The 22,946-nt window shown below is 43.7% G+C and overlaps 1 protein-coding gene across 1 annotated transcript; it reads left to right on the top strand.

Moving 5' to 3' along the window:
* Positions 1–1,093: 1,093 nt before the first annotated feature.
* On the top strand, positions 1,094–16,805 carry PDIA3 (protein disulfide isomerase family A member 3). The gene is made up of 13 exons (XM_077263578.1): positions 1,094–1,583; positions 3,187–3,265; positions 9,007–9,124; positions 11,066–11,173; positions 11,269–11,398; positions 11,496–11,615; positions 12,799–12,924; positions 13,087–13,269; positions 13,692–13,800; positions 14,765–14,893; positions 15,356–15,435; positions 15,654–15,711; positions 16,355–16,805. The coding sequence occupies exons 1-13, from the start codon at positions 1,438–1,440 to the stop codon at positions 16,463–16,465; spliced, it is 1,497 nt and encodes a 498-aa protein (XP_077119693.1). The 5' UTR covers positions 1,094–1,437; the 3' UTR covers positions 16,466–16,805.
* Positions 16,806–22,946: the final 6,141 nt, after the last annotated feature.

The following is a 22,946-nucleotide window of genomic DNA, read 5'->3' as shown; positions in this document are numbered from 1 at the left end:
AGTATGTAACAGTACAGACACAGAAGGGTATTAAATACATAAAGTGTATGAGAACATGATGCGGGGAACCTGATTATGGTTTAAGTTTTTTGAATGGGCCACACAGGGATAATTAGGTTAATGTGTTGAGACATAGGCCAGTCTGGACAAATGCATTTTAGGGCACGCTTAAAACTGTGTGGATTGGGGATTAATCGTATTAACCTGGGTAGTGCATTCCAAAGAATCGGCGCAGCACGTGTAAAGTCTTGGAGACGGGAATGGGAGGTTCTGATTATTGAGGATGCTAACCTGAGGTCATTAGTGGAGCGGAGGGCACGGGTAGGGTGGTAGACTGAGACCAGGGAGATGTAGGGTGGTGCTGAGCCATGGAGTGCTTTGTGGATGAGGGTAGTAGTTTTGTACTGGATTCTGGAGTGGATGGGTAGCCAGTGTAATGACTGGCACAGGGTAGAGGCATCGGTGTAACGGTTGGTGAGGAATATGATCCTGGCAGCAGCATTCAGGACAGATTGGAACAGGGAAAGTTGTAGTAATGTGGTTACTGCTGGCACCAGATCTGGGTTTCGGCCCCCAAAAACTGAGCACTGCAGAGCCCCATCATGGAGGAAGGATGCACAGCCTCACCCCCGCTGCAGCCATTGTACATGGGACTGCCGGCCATAGGCGGCGCTGCCTGCGATCTCCAGCAGTCCTATAGGCAGTGAATGGAGCGGATGTAAATGCTCAGCTCCTCACCTCACATTACATTGTCAGCGGTCTAAAACCTGCATTTCTTGCCCGTATCAACCAATCGCTTCGCAGCTTTCATTTTTCAAGAATATAATAAGAAATGAAAGCTGTGCTGTGATTGGATGTTATGGGATATATTGCTTTTAGATAGGGGAATAAATCTCCATTGCTGAGAACGGTGAAGGAAGCTGGAACGCTCCTGGTGTCAACTGGACAAGACCCATAGTCCTGCGGCTCCTCCAGAGCAATGGTCCTCTGCACAGCGGCTGTGGCGGAGAATGATGGGCACATGCTTCATATTCGTGTATACCCCATTGATCCATTATAACAATTATAACTCCCGCTCTCCGCATCTCTTAGGCCTAGCATTTGCTTCTATCTCGGGACCCACCCCCTTGCAACTTGTAACACGTGATCCTTTAGGTTTTCATCCCATTGGGTGGCACAGTTTCACGCCCCTGCCTGACCACGCCTCCACGCCGTTGGCTCTCAGTGGTTACGCCCAGCAGCGGACTGAGCCCAGGGCCCCGCCTCCAACTGATTGCGTCATCGCCCGGCAGCCAATGAGCGCATGCCACACTCCGGCTCTAGGTCCAGCGGCGGCTTCTTCCGGCAGGTTTTCTCCCTGTCTCTCCCCGGCTTCCCGTAGTCCAGGTCCGGCAGTGCTGCTGAGAACTCCGCACCGCGCTGCACTCTGACACCGACATGGCGCGCAGTCTCCTCCTCAGCGTCCTGGTCCTTGTGGCCGCCAGCACCGCCAGGGCCTCGGATGTCCTGGACTTCACAGACGACGACTTTGAGAGCAGCATCTCCCAGTATCCGGTCATCCTGGTGGAGTTCTTTGCTCCCTGGTGAGTGGGGTCCTGGGGCTGAGCCGGCAGCGCTGTGCCCGGGGGTTACCGCGGCTGTGAGGCGGTCACCCGTGGGTGCCATCCCTGCAGTGCGCGGAGGAGGAGGAGGTGCAGCGTCCCCTGCAGCACAGGCTGCACATGGCCGCACATAGGGCGCAGCCTGGAGACCGCACTGAGGCGGCTGAGAACGGGGGGCACTGCCTGAAATAATCCTCGTGTTCTCGGCCCGGTGCAGCTGAGGCCCCAATGCATTAGCTCCAACGTCCACAGCTACTACAGGCGCTGGCATAGGGGCCCCTAGACTCGGGGGCCCGGGTGTGAGTGGGACCCCTGCACCTATTAGCTATGCCCCTGTCCGTCATCCTCCTCATAGACGTCTACAGGGTCAGTGAATGTATAGAGCAGCTAATATCACTGTCCCAGGGAGCCTGTGTGTGTATATGTATATGTCTATATCTATAGCTCCACCCACCCCCTGAGCTGCCCCCATAGCTCCTGTCCCCCTATAGTTAGTGGTGGGGACTTGTAGGTGTTGCTGAGCTCCTGCCCCCCATGCAGGGAATGCTGCACCCTGTGATGTTATATGGCTGCTTTAACCCTTTGCTGCCCCCAGGTCCTGCACTACTGCGCCTAGCTCCAGTATAGAAGCCCCTGCTGTTATATAAGGATGGAGCGGAGTCAGACAATTTGTGACAACTTTCTGTTTGGGGTTTGTTTCACTTTTAGTCCCTGGGTGCTTTGTCAGGGTGAGGCTGTAGGGACTTGTAGTTCTGGCAGATTCTGCTCTCCTTCCCGTGCAGCGGTGATGTCACTTAGTGAACTACTCTTCCCATCCTCCCTTGCTCTGCTGGCAGGGATGGGCGTGTTCTTGCTGTGGTGTCTGCTTCTGATTGGCTGTTCGGTCTTTGGTGGCTGCGTTGGATTGGCTTGGTGTGTGATGTCTTTCAGGATTTCCTCCTTCTCATCCTGTCTGGTTGGATGCAGCATGATCCTATATACTGGCTGCTGTGATTACATGTATCGCCCCCTGCCCAATAGGTTCCCTGTATGTAGTGAGGCTCTTATAGGCCGCCCTTATCGTCACCATTTATGTCAGTCATTTGTTATACTGGAATTTGTTACTCTATTAAAAGATGATCCTGCTTCGTCTACTGCATCACATGGAAGTAAAAAAATAAAAATGTTCAGCCTCAGGTTTTTGCCACTTTAAAATGATCAGGATTATATCCCCTGCCACCTTGTTACAAACTATAGGAATATTGGATGTCGCCACAGTTCTCTGATGAGAAGATGAAGGTCATGGGTAGCACCTGATGTTAGGCGAATTCTAGTAATGAGGAAGGTTTGTCCCCTGTTGACTCGTTAGAAATACCTCGGAAAGAAGTACTTCAGCATCTTAGGTGTAGCGATCGTCTCTTGGTGTATAACATACCTTCCTGTAAGAGTGCTGCGTGAAGATCTGAGCAGAGTCCAGGTAATCGCTAGTCGCTAACATCACTTACAGAAATGCCACAATCTGATATGTTACACGTGTCGCTGTGTCCTGTGCGGACATCTGTGCTCAGTAGTGTGTTGGGTTTAGAAACGATTTTTTTCTTTCTAGGTGCGGCCACTGTAAGAAGCTTGCCCCGGAATATGAGGAAGCCGCCACAAAGCTGAAGGGAACTGTCGCGCTGGCTAAGGTACCATATTCTCTTCTCTCCAAGTCTGTGGGTTGTGCTCTAGTAAAAAGTCCCCTGTACCTTTTCTTATTAATTCAAAATTGCCCCCAATCTATTACGCCAGATAAAGGGGCCACCAAGGCTGAGTTCACACTAGGCCTTCTTGCTGCATAATGTTTCATTTCCGCTTCGTAACCTTTACGTTAGTTCTGCCTTTATTTTACTGAGCAATTCATATGGTTTATGCACTTTTTTGTTTAACCCCTTCAAGATGCAGCCCGTTTTCGTTTTTCGCTCCCTTCTTTCCCAGAGCCATAACTTTTTTTTTTTTTTTTTTATTTCTCCATCAGTATGGCCATGTGAGGGCTTATTTTTTGCAGGAAGAGTTGTACTTTTTAACATCACCATTGGTTTTACCATGTCTTGTACTAGAAAACGGGCAAAAAAATTCCAAGTGTGGTGAAATTCCAAAAAAAGTGCAATCCCACACTTTTTTTTTGTTTGACTTTTTTGCTAGGTTCATTAAATGCTAAAACTGACCTACAATTATCATTCTCCAGGTCATTATGAGTTCATAGAAACCAAACATGTCTAGGTTATTTTTTTATCTAAGTGGTGAAAAAAAAAAATCCTAACTTTGCTTTAAAAAAAACAAAACAATTGCGCCATTTTCCGATACCCGTAGCTTTTCCATTTTTCGGGATCTTGGATTGGCACTTGCTGTAGTCACCTTTCCCCGTTCCACCTCCGGGCGCCACTGCGTCTTCTGCACTGAAGTTTAGGCAGAGGGTGGCGCACACACTAATCGCGTCATCGCGCCCTCTGACCTGAGCGTCACTGCAGAGGATGCGGAAGACGGAGCCCGGCGGTGGAACGCGCACAGGTGAATATCGCGCAATGCCTCCTTTATACTCACCTGCTCCTGGCACATTCCTGGTTCTCCGGGTGCCGGCAGCTTCTTCCAGCGTTGAGCGGTCACATGGTACTGCTCATTACAGTAATGAATATGTGGCTCCGCCCCTATGGGAGTGGAGTCCATATTCATTACTGTAATGAGTGGTACCATGTGACCGCTCAACGCTGGAAGAAGCTGCCGGCGCCCGGAGAACCAGGGACATGCAGGGACCTCGTCAGGAGCAGGTGAGTATGATTAGACAGTTGCCGCTCCCCCTCCCCTCCTGACCTCTGGGAATGACTCAAGTATAAGCCGAGAGGGGCAATTTCAGCCTAAAAAAAAATGGGCTGAAATTCTCGGCTTATACTCGAGTATATACAGTAATCCATTTATTTTTTTTTAATTGATCGGGCGATTCTGAACATGGCGATACCAAATGTGTATGTTTGTTTTTTTTTTGTTTTTTTTTTTATTTATTTTTTTTATTTTGAATGGGGCGAAAGGAGGTGATTTAAACTTTTATATTTAAAAAAAAAAAATTTCATATTTTTTAAAACAATTTTTTTTTTTACTTTGCCATGCTTCAATAGCCTCCATGGGAGGCTAGAATCTGGCATAGCCTGATCGGTTCTGCTACATAGGAGCGATCATCAGATTGCCCCTATGTAGTAGATTTACTGCATAGCTATGAGCTCATAGCAATGCGGCATCAACAACCATAGAGGTCTCAAGGAGACCTCTGGTTGTTATGCTGACGCATCACTGACCCCCAATCCATGTGACGGGAGTCGGCGATGCACGCATTTCCAGCCCGATGGCCAGAAGTGATAGTTATATGCCGCTGTCAGTGTTTGACAGCGGCATCTAACTAGTTAATAGCGGCGGGTGGATTGTGATTCCATCTGACTCTATTGCGCGCACATGTCAGCTTTTTAAAACAGCTGACATGTTGTGACTTTGATGTGGGCTCAGCGCCGGAGCCCACATCAAAGGGGAGACACGACATGCGCAGTACTAGTATGGCGCATGTCGTGAAGGGGTTAAGTGATCACTGATCTGAATTGGTTATTATACCATCTTACTGTTTTTGTGCAATCTCCTCTTTTAATTATGGCATAGCAGCAGTGTGTCCCCCCCTTGGTAGGGTGCTCAGGTCTTTTGTTATATGTGTATCTTTTACTTTTTTGAACTTTTTACTATGTATTAATATAGTATAATAATTTTAGCTTACCATTCTGGTGCATTCTGTCCCTCTTCTTGATAGTCCGGATTTGTGTTCATCTATTTTTGAAGTGCCAGTCACTTAACTTTTAGGACAACGTTTGTATGTATTTAACCCTGCTGTGGAACCGTGAAAAAAATCACTGCTTTGGTACCATGGGGTCTAGATGACTCCAGGCTCAAAATCGTCATATTTCATTAAAATGAACACGCTGGCTGTTCAGAATAATCAATTTTTATTCTGTCATAATTTCAGAACACCGTTATGAAATCAAACGTAACTTTGAAGTGATTTGGCATCAAACACAAACTGAAATTTATACCCAAATGCTTTACTAATAACTAAAAGTATTCAAATTCAATACCAAAAAAATGCAGAATAACTGCAACTGTGTGGATTTTAGTAAAAACATAATGACAACGAATGATCTGGTAATAAATTTAGCCCTTGCATTCACTGCATGTCATGGTGCCATGTTCTTCACAAACAAACTTCTTGCAGTCATTGCAAACAATTCTCGTCTTTTCCTTCTTCAATCGAGGACAAACATAGCACCGTTTGCGCTGTCCTGTAACACTGCTGGTGTCACTTGGAAGTGACTAGCCATTGTTTATTTACAGTTACCGTATATACTCGAGTATAAGCCGACCCCCCCAATTTTGCCACAAAAAACTGGGAAAACTTAATGACTCAAGTATAAGCCTAGGGTGAAAAATGCAGCAGCTACTGTAAATTTCAAAAATAAAAAGATACCAATAAAAGTAAAATTAATTGAGACATCAGTAGTTTAAGTGTTTTTGAATATCCATATTCAGTTCATGATGGCCCCATATAATGCACCATACAGTTTATGATGGGCTCCATATTAAAATATACCCCATATAATGCTGCACAAATGTTGATTATGACCCCATAAGATGCTCCATTCAGACATTTGCCCCATACAATGCTGCACATGGCTCCATACAGATATTTGCCCCATGTAATGCTGCACATGGCTCCATACAGATATTTGCCCCATGTAATGCTGCACATGGCCACATAAGATGCTCCATACAGATATTTGCCCCATATAATGCTTATACTCAATAAGTTTTCCCAGTTTTTTTGCTGCAAAATTAGGGGTCTCGGCTTATACTCGGGTCGGCTTATACTCGAGTATATACGGTAACTTTGATAATTGAAAAACAAATTCAAAATATCATCAACATAAGCATAAATGTTACTTGAAAATACATAGGTCAATGTCTGAGATTGACCAGTTTTAGAAATATTTCAATTTATTCAGTGCCGGTGGTCATCACTCATAGCAAGTGAGGTATTCTGCTACATACAGGCACTCTGATCATTACCTGTATGTAGCAGAGCCGTTCTGGTTATGGCAGTCTCCCATGAAGACTATTGAAGCATACCAAAAGTTAAAAAAAAAATAAAAAAAAAAAAAAAATTAAATATTACAAAAAATAAAAAGTTTTATTTTAAATCGCCCTCCCTTTCGCCCCATTAAAAATAAAACAATAGAAAAATCAAACATACACGTATTTGGTATCACCGCTTTCATAATTGCCCGATCTACGGTGTATATTATATCTGTTAAGAGCATGGCTTATTATAGCTGTGGTTTTCTTGTATGTATGGGCGTTATTCATGTGTCCATTTAACCTGCCTTCTTTGGGGTGAGGGTTATTGGGCTGCACTTTGTATTTTAAATGTTTTTTATGGATTGTGTAAGGTGAAATAAAGGTTTTTCTTTATCGCCTCATTGGGGGACACAGGTAACCATGGGTGTATGCTGCCCTCTCCCCTCCAGAGCTCAGTTCATAGTCTGAGTTTAACAGCATGGCTGTTGAGGCCATAGTCCTAGGGAGGCTGTTTTTTCCCATCTGGTCATTCAGGCCATGATTGGGGTCAAGAAACCAGCATCCTGGTGTATCTACTACAAATACTGAAAATACGTCTTCTAGTGGAGTATGGACTGGGGTTGGTCCCCATGTCCTTTTCTCTTCCTTTCATTCTCGGTTTTCTTCAAGGTGTGGCCCACCTGGCACCTCCTTATTGTCTGCCAATAGATCCATGGGTTTTTTATCCTCGTCTCTTACACGCTGCAGCGAGCCACTGTTGAGTCCGTTCAAGACATCACATTTTTTTTCTCTTGTCTGGGACAGTTGTCTTCTTAGTTAAATTACGTCTATCAGGAGAGTTTCCGAGTTAGCGGCATTTTCTTGCCATTCCCCGCCCCTGATTCTATATCAGGACAAGGTAGTTATCAGGCCTGTTCCTCCCTTTCTACCCGAGGTGGCCTTTTCATTTCTCATTGATGAAGACTTTGTCCTTCCTTCTGTGTCTCTCCGGTCCAACCCCTGGAGACGTCCCTCTACAAGCTGGATCTCGTCACGGCTCTCCGAGTCTACTTTTCAAGGACTGCTCCCTTTCGCCAATCTGATGCCCCGTTCATCATCTCTGAAAGTTACCTTAATGGGCTCCTAGCTTCTAATTTCACTATTGACGTGAGGTATTCCGAGTTCAGGAAAAACAGCCTCTTCCAGCGGTGCAGGCTCTTTCGGGGGTGAAGGCTCACTCCGCTCTGCGGTGGGGGCCTCCTAGGTTTTTCGTTACCAGGTTTTTGCTTCCAGTTTGTAAGACCGCAACCTGATCATCTTTACCCTCTCTTGCGGTTTTTTTTTTTTTGCGGGGTTCATACCTATGCCTCGTCTGATGCAGGCCTGGGAAGGAAGGTGCTGCAGGCGGCGGTTTTCCACCGACCTGAGCTCATTTATTCCTTGATCTACCTGTTTCCCATGCTAGGGACTGCTTTGGGACCTCCCATGGTTACCTGTGTCCCCCAATGAAGCGATAAAGAAAGAGGTATTTTTGGTACTCACCGTAAAATCTTTCTTGGAGCCTTCATTGGGGACACAGCACCTTCCCTAACTGTTGGTACCATTATTTGGTCTATGTGCCTTGTTTGTTGGATTGGTACATATGTTGAGCTTTTGGTTGCTTCTCCTACTGCTTTAACACTAACTGAGGTACTTTGTGCCTGTCGGTGGGTGTATACTACGGAGGAGCTAGTTTCCTTTTTTTGCATAGTGTCAGCCTCCTAGCGACAGCAGCATACACCCATGCTTACCTGTGTCCCCCAATGAAGGCTCCAAGAAAGAGATTTTACGGTGAGTACCAAACATCCCTCTTTCTATTTTACTATAAGGCTATGTGCAAACGTTCAGGATTTTTTCGCGTTTTTTCAGCCGGTTTCCACGGGAAAAACGCATACATAAGCATCCCATCACTTTTAATGCATTCTGCAATTTTTGTGCACATGATACGTTTTTCCGCGAAAAAAAGGCATCTAGGTAAAAAATGCAGCATGTTCATTAATTTTGCAGATTTTTCGCGTTTTTGCAGCTATTTAATGCATTGGGAAGCTCCGGGGAAAAAAATGCGCGAAAAACACATGTGGATTTCTTGCAGAACATGTCCGGTTTTGTTCAGGAAATTTCTGCAAGAAATCCTGACGTGTGCACATAGCCAAAAGGATGTGCCTACTGTTATTAGTTCAGTCTTTTTTCTCTGTTCTTATACATTGTGATTAGAAGTTGCCACAACATGGATGTTGTCTTAAATTGAGTAAAATGTTTTGCTCAGGTTGACTGTACTGCAAACTCCAACACCTGCAACAAATATGGAGTCAGCGGCTACCCTACGCTTAAGATTTTCAGAAACGGTGAAGATTCTGGATCTTATGATGGTCCTCGGTCTGCTGGTAAGATGAACTGCTATGTAGAGGATAAGAGAAGATTGTATAAAAGTACAGGGATTTCTGCATGTGGGACTCAACATAAACCAGACGGTTCCTGCACATTATCACTGCAGCAATAGCTTTATTAGCTGTCAACTTTTTTTTTTTTTTTCTTTTGTCAGGGCCAGCACTAGTAAATAACTTTGCTTTCTCTTACTTATTTTTTTATTTCACACTGTACCTTCCATAAGGTCACAAAAGACCTTTTAATGCAGGATATGTCAACACATAATATATTTATTTTTAAATGCCTTATTTTTCTTGTAACTGGAGCTGGTATATCTGCCCTAATTACAGGAGAAATTCAACCTACTGGCTGCATAGCTGACTGGGTTTTTTCAGAATCCAGCGTCCCTCCTCCCTACACCCATCGATCATCTTCCCTCTTTGCCTTCTGTACAGTGTCATGCAGCTGCTCTACTATGCACTGACATTTTAAGACTGTAGATTCTAGAAATCCCCCCAACTTTTTTTCATCTATAGGTGATCCATAATGACATGTTGACAAATGAGGCCTGTTTAGACAGGCTGATAATCTGGAAACTAGCATTCCCAGTAACTTGCTAATGCAATTGTACCCTTATAGTAAAACACTTGGATGTAATATCTTTTGCAAGTCTATTATGCTGTCTGCACAAAATAATTATTAAAATAAGATTGAAACTTAGAACTTGCTTCAGAGCTGATCGCAGACGGTGAGATATTCCCTACCAAGCTTGTATATTTAGGCTAGTCCTATGTCTAGAGATTACTGGCTTGTAACTCTCAAGCAAAGCGGCTCCGTGCTGACCACTGTACATGGGCTTTTTGCTTCCACTATGACATTACATATCTACTTTGCATGCGTAACGTTCCCTGAGTTTAGTTAAGGAATAAATGGTAATGGCAACAAATTGGCATCATAGATCATGTTAAAATTGTCTAAGTAGTGGTAAATGACTATTCTCAGTTTGTAACGTTAACAAATCTTTCTTCAAAAGACAAATTTGTGCAGTGTTGATACACATGGCTCTTGGGTATTAATTAAATACTAGATGGTGGCCCGATTCTAACGCATCGGGTATTCTAGGATATGCATGTCCACGTAGTATATTGCCCAGCCACGTAGTATATTGCCCAGCCACGTATGTCACAGGTTAAAAAATAAACATATACTCACCTTCCGAGGGGCCCCTTGTAGTTCTGTCGCCTCTGTGCGGTGCAGGCGGCAACTTCTGGTCCCAGGGTGTGATGACGTCGCGGTCACATGACCGTTACGTCATGGCAGGTCCTTCTCGCAGACCATCCTTTCCACCGGAACCTGCCACTTGCATGGAGCGTCACGAGGAGCGGGAAAGGTGGCGGATGGTGAGTGTATATAATGATTTTTTTATTTTTTTTATTATTTTTAACATTAGATGTTTTTACTATTGATGCTGCATAGGCAGCATCAATAGTAAAAACGTGGTCACACAGGTTTAATAGCGGCGGTAACGGAGTGAGTTGCCCGTGGCATAACGCGGTCCGTTACCGCTGGCATTAACCCTGTGTGAGCGGTGACTGCGGGGAGTATGGAGCGGGCGCCGGGCACTGACTGCAGGGGAGTAGGGAGGGACTAATCGGACTGGCCGTCGCTGATTGGTCACGGTAGCCATGACAGACAGAGGCCGCGACCAATGAATATCCGTGACAGAAAGACAGAAGGACAGACAGAAAGACTGAAGTACCCCTTAGACAATTATATAGTAGATAACGGGCCATGAATCCTTTTTGTATAGCGATTTGTGGGCATTTCCATTTATACCTATGGAGAGCCATAGTTCAATGACTGCTGTGATCTTGTGCCAGTCTACTATGAAGGGATCTGAGTGATTCTTTCAATCATTTATACACTTTACCTCATTGTATTTCATTGTATTTCCTTAGATGGCATTATCAGCACAATGAAGAAACAGGCCGGCCCTGCATCTGTCGATCTACAATCTGTCGAAGCTTTTGAGAAGTTCATTAGTGACACTGACGCATCTGTAGTTGGTGAGGATCCCGACGCAAATTTACACTGCTCTGGTTTACGATCATTGGTCCCGGTTTATGAAGACAAACAAACTCTTTCCTTCCTCTCATCCTAGGCTTCTTCCGGGATCTGTATGGCACCACTCATTCTGAATTTCTGAAAGCTGCCAATACATTAAGAGAGAAATACCGATTTGCGCACACTGATGAAGATGAGCTTGTGGATAAATATGATTCCAATGGAGAGTAAGTGCATATTGTCCTGTAGGTGTGACAGATGTGGTTGGGGCTGTACACTGTCAAGGTAAAGGCTCATCTGGGAACTTATGTCCTTTGTGCTCAGGGGTATCGTCTTATTCCGTCCACCTCGTCTTGCAAACAAGTTTGAAGACATCTCAGTCACATTCCCTGCCGATGAGAAGATCACTTCCCACAAAATAAAGAAGTTTATCCAGGATCACATGTAAGTAGATCTCTGAAGTGGCATTTGAGGTACTGGTGCCAGTGTGAGTACTGGCCCGTAGATCTCACTGAGCAGAGTATGATGCTGAAGGCTCTGCAGTTTGGTGGTTCACCGCCCCTACTTGATTATGGGAGTGATCCATAGACTATACTGCGAAAGGATGGTAATTACAATCAGTCATGTCTCTGGGTCTAATGTGCAGACTGTGCCCCAATAATCCCAATGTTTCTTCTTCCTCCTCCTTTGATCCTATGTTGTCACACATGACCAATAGAACAATTCAAAAATTTATAAAGCATTATCCTGAGATGAGAAGCTTTCTCCTTCCTTGAAATATTGTGTCTGTGATATTGTGCAGTAATATTATTTCATGGACATGTTGCTGTTTTGTTTTTTTCATGCAGATTTAAAGCAGTTTCAAATCTGCAGCATGTCAATTCTTTCAGCGTTTTCACCCCTTTTAATGAGTGGGGGACGAAGCACATATTTCATGCAGCGTCTTGCCTGCAAACACCTCAGTATTTTCTGCAGACTTTTCTACTTCAAATTCTGAACATATTATTATTATTATTATTATTATTATTTATTGTTATAGCGCCATTTATTCCATGGCGCTTTACATGTGAGGAGGGGTATACATAATAAAAACAAGTACAATAATCTTAAACAATACAAGTCATAACTGGTACAGGAGGAGTGAGGACCCTGCCTGCGAGGGCTCACAATCTACAAGGGATGGGTGAGAATACAGTAGGTGAGGATAGAGCTGGTCATGCAGCGGTTTGGTTGATCGGTGGTTACTGCAGGTTGTAGGCTTGTACAGGGTATGTGCCAGGGTATGTGCATAGGTACACACCATGTCTGGTCATAAATTGTTGCTTCATCCTGTCTCCACCCAGTGTTGTGTAGATGGCTGACACTGGCATGAATACACCAAATCACAATTATTATTTATTTTTATTTTTGTTTTGCATTGCTTCCTGCCTGGCAAAAAAAACCTTTGTAACTTTTCAAAAGTGTCTTATTCTAATTTCTTGAGTAAAATGCTCTTGATTCAGGGCCATGATGTTAAGCTCTACGCATTTGCTGCTTTATGTATTTTAAGTTTTCCCAATTAATCTACATTTCAGAGTGTCATGCATAAAATGGAGAAAAAAATATATATTTTATTTATTTTTTTTAGCTTTGGTATCTGCCCTCACATGAATGAAGACAACAGAGAACTAATCCAAGGAAAGGATCTGCTGGTGGCCTATTATGACGTGGACTATGAGAAGAATCCCAAGGGCTCCAACTACTGGAGAAATAGGTGACTGCATTTTCATTAGTTTTGGCTGTAGAATTTTTTTTCTCCCTTCTGTATCTTGCAAACTTCTGATGGTAACTTACATAATTGTGAGTATAACATGCCGTATATACATAGTAACGTTTACAGGTGACTATACTAATGACATTGAAACTTTAATTCCAGAGTAATGATGGTGGCAAAGAAGTTCCTGGATGCTGGCCACCAACTCAATTTTGCTGTTGCCAACCGCAAATCCTTTGCCCATGAAGTGACTGAATTTGGTTTGGATGCCAGTGCTGGAGACGTTCCTGTTGTTGGAATTAAAATGGCCAAAGGAGATAAATATGTCATGCAGGAGGAGTTCTCGTAAGTATACAGTCTACTATACCATAGTTTCACAGAGAAATGCAAGACTGGCCAAGCCTAGAAATCCTCTTTTTTTGCCAGTATATGGTTTAGGCAGGTTATTAGTGATGAGTGAGCATGCTTTGATAAGGTGTTATCCGAGCATGCTCGTGTCCTAATAGTCCCCGCTCCTGCATGTCTCAACATGTCTGCAACACATGCAGGGATTGCCCGTTTGTTAGGCAATCCCTGCAGGTGTTAATGTCACAGCCGTGAGACATGCAGCTGCGGCAACACTATCGTCTTTTTCGAGCACGCCAAAAACTCTGTTGGGACACGAGCATGCTGTCATCATTACAGGCTATGAACTGTCTGTGTAGTTCCCACTCCACAAGGAAATCTACATATTAAATAAATGTTGTCTTGTGATTCCCCTCTACTAGCCGTGATGGAAAGGCACTGGAGCGCTTCCTGCAAAGCTACTTTGATGGTCAGCTGAAGAAATACATGAAGTCTGAACCTATTCCTCAAAACAATGATGGCCCAGTCAAGGTAAAAGCGGCAACAACAGCACAAAGGAGTCTTGTGCATGGATCTTGAGTCTGAATGGAGGAATATAGTTACTAGGCTGATTCATCGAGCAGAGCATGAATGTTTTCTGGCGTAAAACTGCTTGAAAGGTTGTGAAATGTTTGCACAACTTCAGTTTTTACTTCATTCCTGGCCATTGTGTGGGTGTTTTTTTTTTTTGTTTTTTTGTTTTTTAAATATATATTTAAAAATTAAAAAAAGATGAAAGAGGCATGGCGGCCAATATAATGTACCCCACAAAAGCTGAGCAGGTTGCAACAGAAATGTATGCCTGTCCCTGGCAGTGCGAAGCCTTTTCAGGAATTTGATGCATCTTACTTCTGCTCCCTGTCCAAACTCCAGATTTTATGAAATGTGGTCATTGACTTCTACACTCTGGAGTTTTCTGAAGGATTACTACATCAGAATGGTTTGGCAGAATCTGTAACCACAGCTAAATGTGTGTCCAGTGGTGTTTTTAATTGATTTCTATATTGTGTGCATTTTATCAATGTCCGGTTCAGATGGCCGCATTTCCTTGTCTATATAAGAATCTTAATGCCCAGACAGAGGGGGGTCTCCCAAACCGACCTTGCAGTCTTGTGTGTACCTGAGGCTGAAAGTTTGGGTCAAGAGACCTAAGTCAAGTTTGAGCACCATGGCCTGTGATATACGACCGACTCCTCTGCTAAAGAGCGTTAAATCTTATCTGTAAGGTGCTGCATGAATTTTTTTTTGTTCTTTTTTTGTGCTCTCACCGTTGCTTTTTTTTTTTTTTTTTTTTTATTATTATATATTCACTAGCACCGGCTGTACTAAAGTGTCCTCTTGCTCAATTCCTGACCTTGACTTCAAGAATCTCAAAACTGCCCTTGTAATACAACTGTAAGAAAAAAAAGAAACATTCTAAAAAATTTTTTTTTTTCTTTCCCATGGACTTCCATAGGTCATTGTAGCTGAAAACTTTGATGAAATAGTAAATGATGACAGCAAGGATGTTCTAATTGAGTTCTACGCTCCTTGGTGTGGACACTGCAAAAACCTGGAACCCAAGTACAAGGAACTAGGAGAAAAGGTATGCCTGAATGTTCACCTCTCTGATATTTTGACATGTACTGTTAAGTTAGGCTAGTTTACATAACTTTTAGTTGGCAACACAGCTGAAACATTATTCCAACTTGTTTGATTTATCTACTTTGGACAAAGGAGCTGAATGGACAGGACATGTGCTGTATGTGAAAAGCGCAGACTTCTTTTGTTTTTTGTAAAAAAAAAAAAAAAAAAAAATCTCGTGTAGGGTTTTTTTTCTCCTGCAAAGTTCCTTCTAATATTAGTAGGCAGAATGGTGCCATTTGGAGATATTGGTGCCCTAACATGCACATGGGCATTTGTATCAAGTAGAAAACACTTATACCACAAATTTAAAAATAAAATCACCCACCCAGAGAAACAGGTTTTCTTTCCTGACTATTGTCTTACAATAGATAAAGGCTTGTCCCTTCCAAATGTAACCTTTATCTTTATTCCTGTTACATAGCTTATCGATGATCCAAACATTGTTATCGCTAAGATGGATGCCACTGCTAATGATGTGCCTTCTTACTATGAAGTCAGAGGGTAAGTAAATTGCTGGTTTCAGACAATGTTTAATTGATTTTTTTTTTTTTTTTTCTTTTGCTCTGATTTTGGTTTGATCCTATCCACATAAAGGACCTCTTCCAGATTGGTGGTAATAAACAACCAAAAGCCTGTTAGCCAAGCATTCAGAAACACCCCTGTAGCAGATGAGCGGAGTGTTTGTTACTGATTTATGAAGAGTTTTTTGCTTTTTCCAGGTTTCCCACTATTTACTTTGCACCAGCTGGAAGTAAGCAAAGTCCAAAGAGATATGAGGTGAGATGATCTTCTAAATTTACAAAAGTAGCTAGCTGGGAGCTCCTAGTCATTTGCGATCACTCAGTTACAGATAATAGTCCTGTAAGGGTTTAGCAATAGTCTGTCAAGAGAAATCTAGGTCAGAAAACACTTTTTTTTTTCTTTTTTTTTTTTTTTTCTCGCGACAGTTTTGAAAACTTTGTTGCGATAAAGTCAGACTCTCTATATGAACAACAAAGTAGATTTTCAATTAACTTGAATAGGAATAGTATCTAAAGTGTATGTGTGTGTGTATATATATATATATATATATATATATATATATATATATATATATATATATGTATATGTATATGTATATATATATATATATATATATATATATATATATATATATATATATATATATTATACATATACCTTTTTTTTTAGCTAATCTGTTAATGAAATTCACATATCAAAAATGCTGTGTGAACATGGCCTAAAACTGTCCGTATACATCGCATTAGCTGCACACCGAATACTCTGCTTGCTTTCTCCATCATAAATTGCTTTGCTTGGATTGTCTGAACATTATAGTAGTGAAATATGGATAAGCAGACATTACTTATGTGCCAGTGAATAAAATGGAAGCTCCTAATGTGTGTTGCTCTGATTGTAGGGTGGCAGAGAGGTGAGTGACTTCATCAGCTACTTGAAGAAGGAGGCTTCAAATCCTCCAATAGTGAAAGATGACGAAAAGCCCAAAAAGAAGAAGAAAGAAGAATTATAAATACGATTGTGTCAAGCAGCCTTTCTGCAGGTTGGGGTTGTCATCCTGACATTATTGGGAATTAATGGGAACACATTGTGGACACTGAAGTAACACTTTCCTGAAGGGAATTTGTCGGTTGAAATAGAGATGATTTCTTAGATGCACTGCTGGAAAGATCCAAGGACCTATGAATCTGTGGCTTGTCTACGGGGGCACCACTTTTCCATCTAGGTTGGGAGGGATGTGGTTTGGGTGGGGGCTCTGAAATTTGGTATTTGTTTTGTTACTTTTTTTTTTTTTTTTTCAATTTCTTTTGTACATTTGAAACTGATTCGACAATAAACACCCCCCACCTTAATTATTGTCTGACTAATCTATCCTGCCGTTTGAGTGATGCTCGCTGTCATGGTAGTCCGAAATGTTTCTCCATTTAAATGCATTTTTTTTTCGTGTTCGTTTTTCACTCCCCTCCTTCCCAGAGCCATAACTTTTTTATTTTTCCGTCAATTTGGCCATGTGAGGGCTTATTTTTTGCGGGACGAGTTGTACTTTTGAACGACATCATTGGTTTTACCATGTCGTGTACTAGAAAACGGGAAAAAAATTCCAAGTGCAGTGAAATTGCAAAAAAAGTGCAGTCCCACACTGTTTTTTGTTTGGCTTTTTTGCTAGGTTCACTAAGTGCTAAAACTGACCTGCCATTATGATTCTCCAGGTCACTACTACGAGTTCATAGACACCTAACATGACTAGGTTATTTTTTACCTAAGTGGTGAAAAAAAATTCCAAACTTTGCTAAAAAAAAATAAAAAAAAAATTGCTCCATTTTCCGATACTCGTAGCGTCTCCATTTTTCATGATCTAGGGTCGGTTGAGGGCTTATTTTTTGCGTGCAGAGCTGATGTTTTTAATGGCATTTTGGTGCAGATACATTCTTTTGATCGCCCGTTATTGCATTTTAATGCAATGTCGCAGCGACCAAAAAACGTAATTTTGTCGTTTCAAATTTTTTTTCTCGCTACGCTGTTTAGCGATCAGGTTAATGCTTTTTTTTTTTATTGATCGGGCGATTCTGAACGCGGCGATACCAAATATGTGTAGGTTTGATTTTTTTTTTTTATTGATTTATTTTGATTGGGGCAAAAGGGGGTGATTTAAACTTATATATATATATATATTTCACTTTTTTTCACTTTTTTTTTTTACTTTTGCCATGCTTCAATAGCCTCCATGGGAGGCTAGAAACAGGCACAGCACGATCGGCTCTGCTACATAGCAGCGATCTGCTGTTCGCTGCTATGCAGCAGAAAATCAGGTGTGCTGTGAGCGCCGACCACAGGGTGGCGCTCACAGCTGCCGCGGATCTGTAACCATAGAGGTCTCAAGGACCTCTATGGTTACAATACTGAAGCATCGCCGACCTCCGATCATGTGACGGGGTCGGCAATGCCGTCATTTCCGGCCGGATGCGGTAGTTAAATGCCGCTGTCTGCGTTTGACAGCGGCATTTAACTAGTTAATAGGCGTGGGCAGATCGCGATTCTGCCTGCGCATATTGCGGGCACTTGTCAGCTGTTCAAAACAGCTGACATGTCCCGGCTTTGATGCGGGCTCACCGCCGGAGCCCGCATCAAAGAGTGGCTTCTGACCTCGGGCGTACTATCCCGTCCGAGGTCAGAAAGGGGTTAATGCACTCCACAGCCTCTCTCGCAGTGAAAGCGCAACATCTCCTTCTTTGCAGTTAGGCTATGTGCACATGTTGCAGATTAGCCTTAGGAATTTCTGGTGCGGATTCTGCCTCTCCTGGCAGAAAACGCAGCTGCGGATTTGTCGCGTTTTGTGCGGATCCGCAGCGTTTTTTTGCTGCGGTTTTCTTGCAGATTTGCTGAGTTTTTTACCCCTGCGGTTTTCTATAATGGAATGGGTACAAAAACGCTGCAGATTCTCAAAAAAGAAGTGACATGCTACTTTTAAACTGCAGTGTTTCCGCAGCGGATTTTCCGCAACGTGTGCACAGCTTTTTTTTTTTTTTTTTTTTTCTCATTGATTTACATTGTACTGTAAATCAATTGTGGATCTGCAGCGTTTCTGCACCCCAAAAAATGCTGCGGATCCGCAGAGAATCCGCAACGTGTGCACATAGCCTTACTGTACTGGAGGAGCTCGAGGTTCCCTTTTTGTTCACTTTGACAATAAATTAAAGGGCTTGTCCCATGAACAAAGTACATATTATTCGATAGATCTTGGAATAAATTCCAAGTTCCACAATTTTGATGGGGGGAAATGTTCCTGTGTGGAGATAAAATTATAACAAATGTGTCCCTGCTGTGTACTGTGTAATGTCTGTGTCTGACTGTATAGGAACATGGTCTGATCATACCACATCTCCTGGGCAGGGGAGGAAGAAATAAAGTATACAGGCTGGGCCATTTATATGGATACACCTAAATAAAATGGGAATGGTTGGTGATATCCACTTCCTGTTTGTGGCTCATTAGTATATGGGAGGGTGAAAACGAAATTTTCAAGATGGGTGGTGACCATGGCGGCCATTTTGGATCAAACGTTGTTTAATTTTTTTCAATGGGAAGAGTCATGTGACACAACTTATTGAGAATTTCACAAGATAAACAATGGTGTGCTTGGTTTTAACTAAACTTTATTCTTTCATGAGTTATTTACAAGTTTATGACCACTTATAAAATGTGTTCAAAGTGCTGCCCATTGTGTTGGATTGTCAATGCAACCCCCTTCTCCCACTCTTGACACTGATCGCAACACCGCAGAAGAAATGCTAGCACAGGCTTCCAGTATCTATTGTTTCAGATGCTGCACATCTCGTATCTTCACAGCATAGACTATTGCCTTCAGGTGACCCCCCAAAGATAAGTCTAAGGGGGTCAGATCGGGAGACCTTGGTGGCCATTCAACTGGCCCACGACAACCAATCCACTTTCCAGGAAACTGTTAAAATGTAGGAATGCTCAGACCTGACACACTTAATTGAAGGTATGGTGTGGTACAAAGATAGTGGGGCCATTCTTCATCAATGGAAACCTCAATGCCACTGGATGTGTGAAATTGCTGCACGATGATGTGCTGCCTTCTTTATGCACTGAAGTTCCCCTGAGTTTTTCCAGCAAGATGGTGAACCACCACATTATAGGTGTCAGGTCCGAGCATTCCTACAAGGAATCTGACCCCCTTAGTCTAGCATTTCTTCTGCGGTGTTGCTATCAGTGTGTCGAGAGTGGGAGAAGGGGGTTGCATTGACAGTCCAACACAATTGGCAGCACTTTGAACACATTTTATAAGTGGTCATAAACTTGTAAATAACTCCTGAAAGAATAAAGTTACGTTAAAACCAAGCACACCATTGTTTTTCTTGTGAAATTCTCTGTAAGTTTGATGTCACATGACCCTCTTCCCATTGGGAAAAAAAATAGTTGGATCCAAAATGGGTGACTTAAAAATGGCTGCCATGGTCACCATCCACACAGGAGAATAACGAGAACTGGGAGTGAGGGGGGAGTTTTAAATAAGGAAACCAGTTCAACCCCCCCCCCCCCCCTACTTTCCCACTTAACCCCTTCCTGACCTGACGCTGCGTAGGCGTCAAAAGTCGGTGCCAATCCGACCTGTGACGTCATGGCAGGATCACGTTCCTGCAGATTGGGTGAAAGGGTTAACTGAAATTTCACCCGACCTGCAGGGACAGGGAGAGTGGTACTTGAGCCCAGGGGGGGGCTTCACCCCCCCGTGGCTGCAATCGCTCTGATTGGCTGTTGAAAGTGACGTTTCAATCAGAGCAATCGTAATATTTCACCAATGAAAACTGGTGAAATTTTACAATTCAGCCATGGCCGATGCTGCAGTATCATCGGCCATGGCTGGAGACCACGATCTGCCCCTGCCACCGATGTCCTGTCCTCTGTTCCCCTCTGTCCTCCTGTCCGCTCCCCCGTGCTCCGATCGTATGCACAGTGCGCCCGCCGAATCGGCCGGCAGATTTGTTCATTCATTTTGATCACTGTGATAGATCATATCACAGTGACCAAAAGAAAATAGTAAATAACCCCCCCCCCCTTTATCACCCCCATAGGTAGGGAACATAATAAAATAAAGAAAATATATTTATTGTTATTATTCCACTAGGGTTAGGGTTGCGGTTAGGATTAGGGTTAGAATTAGGCTATGTGCACATGGTGCGGATTTGGCTGCGGATCCGCAGCGGACTCGTAGCAGTTTTGCATCACGTTTACAGTACCATGTAAACCTATGGAAAACCAAATCCGCTGTGCCGAAAATGCCGCTCGGTATTTTCCGCAGCATATCAATTCTTTGTGTGGATTCCACAGCGTTTTACACCTGTTCCTGTATAGGAATCCGCTGGTGAAATCCGCACAAAAAACACTGGAAATCCGCAGGTAAAACAGTGTGTTTTACCTGCGGATTTTTAAAAAACTGCGCTGAAAAATCCGCACACAAATCCGTAACGTGGGCACATAGCCTTAGGGTTGGAATTAGGGTTAGGGTTGGAATGAGGGTTAAGGTTAGGGGTGTGTTGGGGTTAGGGTTGTGATTAGGGTTATGGTTAGAGTTGGGATTAGGGTTAGGGATGTGTTGGGGTTAGTGTTTGAGTTAGAATTGAGGGGTTTCCACTGTTTAGGCAAATCAGGGGGTTTCCAAACGCGACATGGCGCCACTATTGATTCCAGCCAATCTTGCGTTCAAAAAGTCAACTGGTGCTCCCTCCCTTCCGAATCCCAACGTGTGCCCAAACAGTGGTTTACCCCCACATATGGGGTACCAGCAAATTCGGGACAAACTGGAAAACTTTTGGGGTCCAATTTCTCCTGTCACCCTTGTGAAAATAAAAAAATTGCGGGCTAAAAAATCATTTTTGAGGAAAGAATAATGATTTTTCCAGGACGTCCCCCTGACAGCACCCTGGAGGACGTCCTCCTTCTTGCAGGGACAGGAAAAACACACTAGAGGTTAAAAGGTCCCACTTCGCCCCCTTTCCTTCAGTGTTTTTCCTGTTCCTGCATTGAGGGACACACGAGAGCTGTGCAGCGTGCGAAGGCTGACTGGAGGGCTCTGGGATCGTGCGGCTGGTCCAATATCCTTCCCCCTGTCAAGTGGTCCAGGGCAGAAACTTCCCGGTGGGGAGTCCCTCTGTCCCAGAGACCAGTCGAGCGGACGGGCTCCTGGGTAGAGCCACTTTCTCCCTGTGGGGGGCTCTCGGGTCTGGCGCCAGGCAGGAGAAGAGGAGTCCGGAACTATGTGTTCCATACAGAAACACGGAGTCAGCGTTCAGCAGCCACTCCCGGGACCGAGCGTCCTTTCCGGGGACGTCAGCGGGACCCAGCTTGCGTTCTACATCGTGGAACGCGGAAGTAGGTGTACAATAATCGAGCGTCACTTACGGTGACGTCAGCGGCGTATCCTGTCCGGTGTTCCACAGCGTGGTATGTGGACATAGGGGTAAAAAGCGAGCGGCAGATTTCATTAGGTTTGCGCCGAGGCTTCCGAGGGTCCGCATATGAATAGGACTCGCAGTCTAACGTTCAGCATCGCTGGTTGGCACATTGTGTGTGTATTGGAACAAGTGTCTGAATGCCGGAGACGAAAGAGGATATGGAATTCAGGAGTGAGGATGCCGGGGTAAGTGCGCATAGCCTCCTGCACACACATGTAGACACTAATCCCAGCCCTATTATGCCTATTCTTGTATTATTAGGATAAGGATATTCCACAGACACCCCTCCCAATGGCTAAAAAGCCAGGCAAAGCCTTGGCAAAGAGTAACCGTTGCTCCATATGTCACTTAAAGCTTCCAGAGGCGTACAAAAAAATCACTCTGCAGCTCATGTATTTCCAAGGTTGTAAGGGAAGAACAACCAACATTCTTGTCTGAGATGAGGAGTTTAATCTGGGAGGAAGTGCAAGCCTCCTTGGCTACCATATCACAACAGCACCATTCCAGTCCAGATTCGGGCCGTATGGGACCCAGAACACAAGAGATCTTGATAAATCTTCAAAGGAAGAATCCGACCTTAAAAGCTCAGACCAGGAAGGAGAGCTCCCACTAGAAGAGCAGGATCAAGGAAGGAAATATCTCTTCCCATTGGAAGATACGGAAGATCTAGTACAGGCGGTGAGAAATACTATGCAGATAAAGGAGGAGCCACGTACAAAGTCCAGACAGGATCAAATGTTTGGAGGTCTGGCATCTCAGAGACAGACGGTGTTCCCTGTAAGCGAACATATCCGGCTGATGATATTGCAAGAATGGAAAGAAGCAGAACGTAGACTAGTGATGTCCTGGGAATTTAAGGGTCGTCTACCATTTGACCCAGATGATATCAAGACATGGGAAGAAATCCCTAAAGTCGACGTACCTGTGGCCAAAGTTGCAAAAAAGACATCCATTCCTTTTGAGGACTCTTCAAGCCTCAGAGATGCCATGGATCGCAAGGCAGATATTCTCCTACGT

This window comes from Ranitomeya variabilis, chromosome 5 (assembly GCF_051348905.1).
Source record: "Ranitomeya variabilis isolate aRanVar5 chromosome 5, aRanVar5.hap1, whole genome shotgun sequence".
NCBI classification, from domain to species: Eukaryota; Metazoa; Chordata; class Amphibia; order Anura; family Dendrobatidae; genus Ranitomeya; species Ranitomeya variabilis.
The sequence above is the reverse complement of the archived record's forward strand: the minus strand, read 5'-3'. Positions and strand labels throughout refer to the sequence as shown.

Coding starts and splice junctions, on each gene's coding strand:
- PDIA3 (XM_077263578.1), top strand. CDS start 1,438: ATGGCGCGCAGTCTCCTCCTCAGCGTCCTGGTCCTTGTGGCCGCCAGC. Junction 9,125..11,065: donor TGATGGTCCTCGGTCTGCTG/GTAAGATGAACT, acceptor GTATTTCCTTAG/ATGGCATTATCAGCACAATG. Junction 13,270..13,691: donor GTCATGCAGGAGGAGTTCTC/GTAAGTATACAG, acceptor CCCCTCTACTAG/CCGTGATGGAAAGGCACTGG.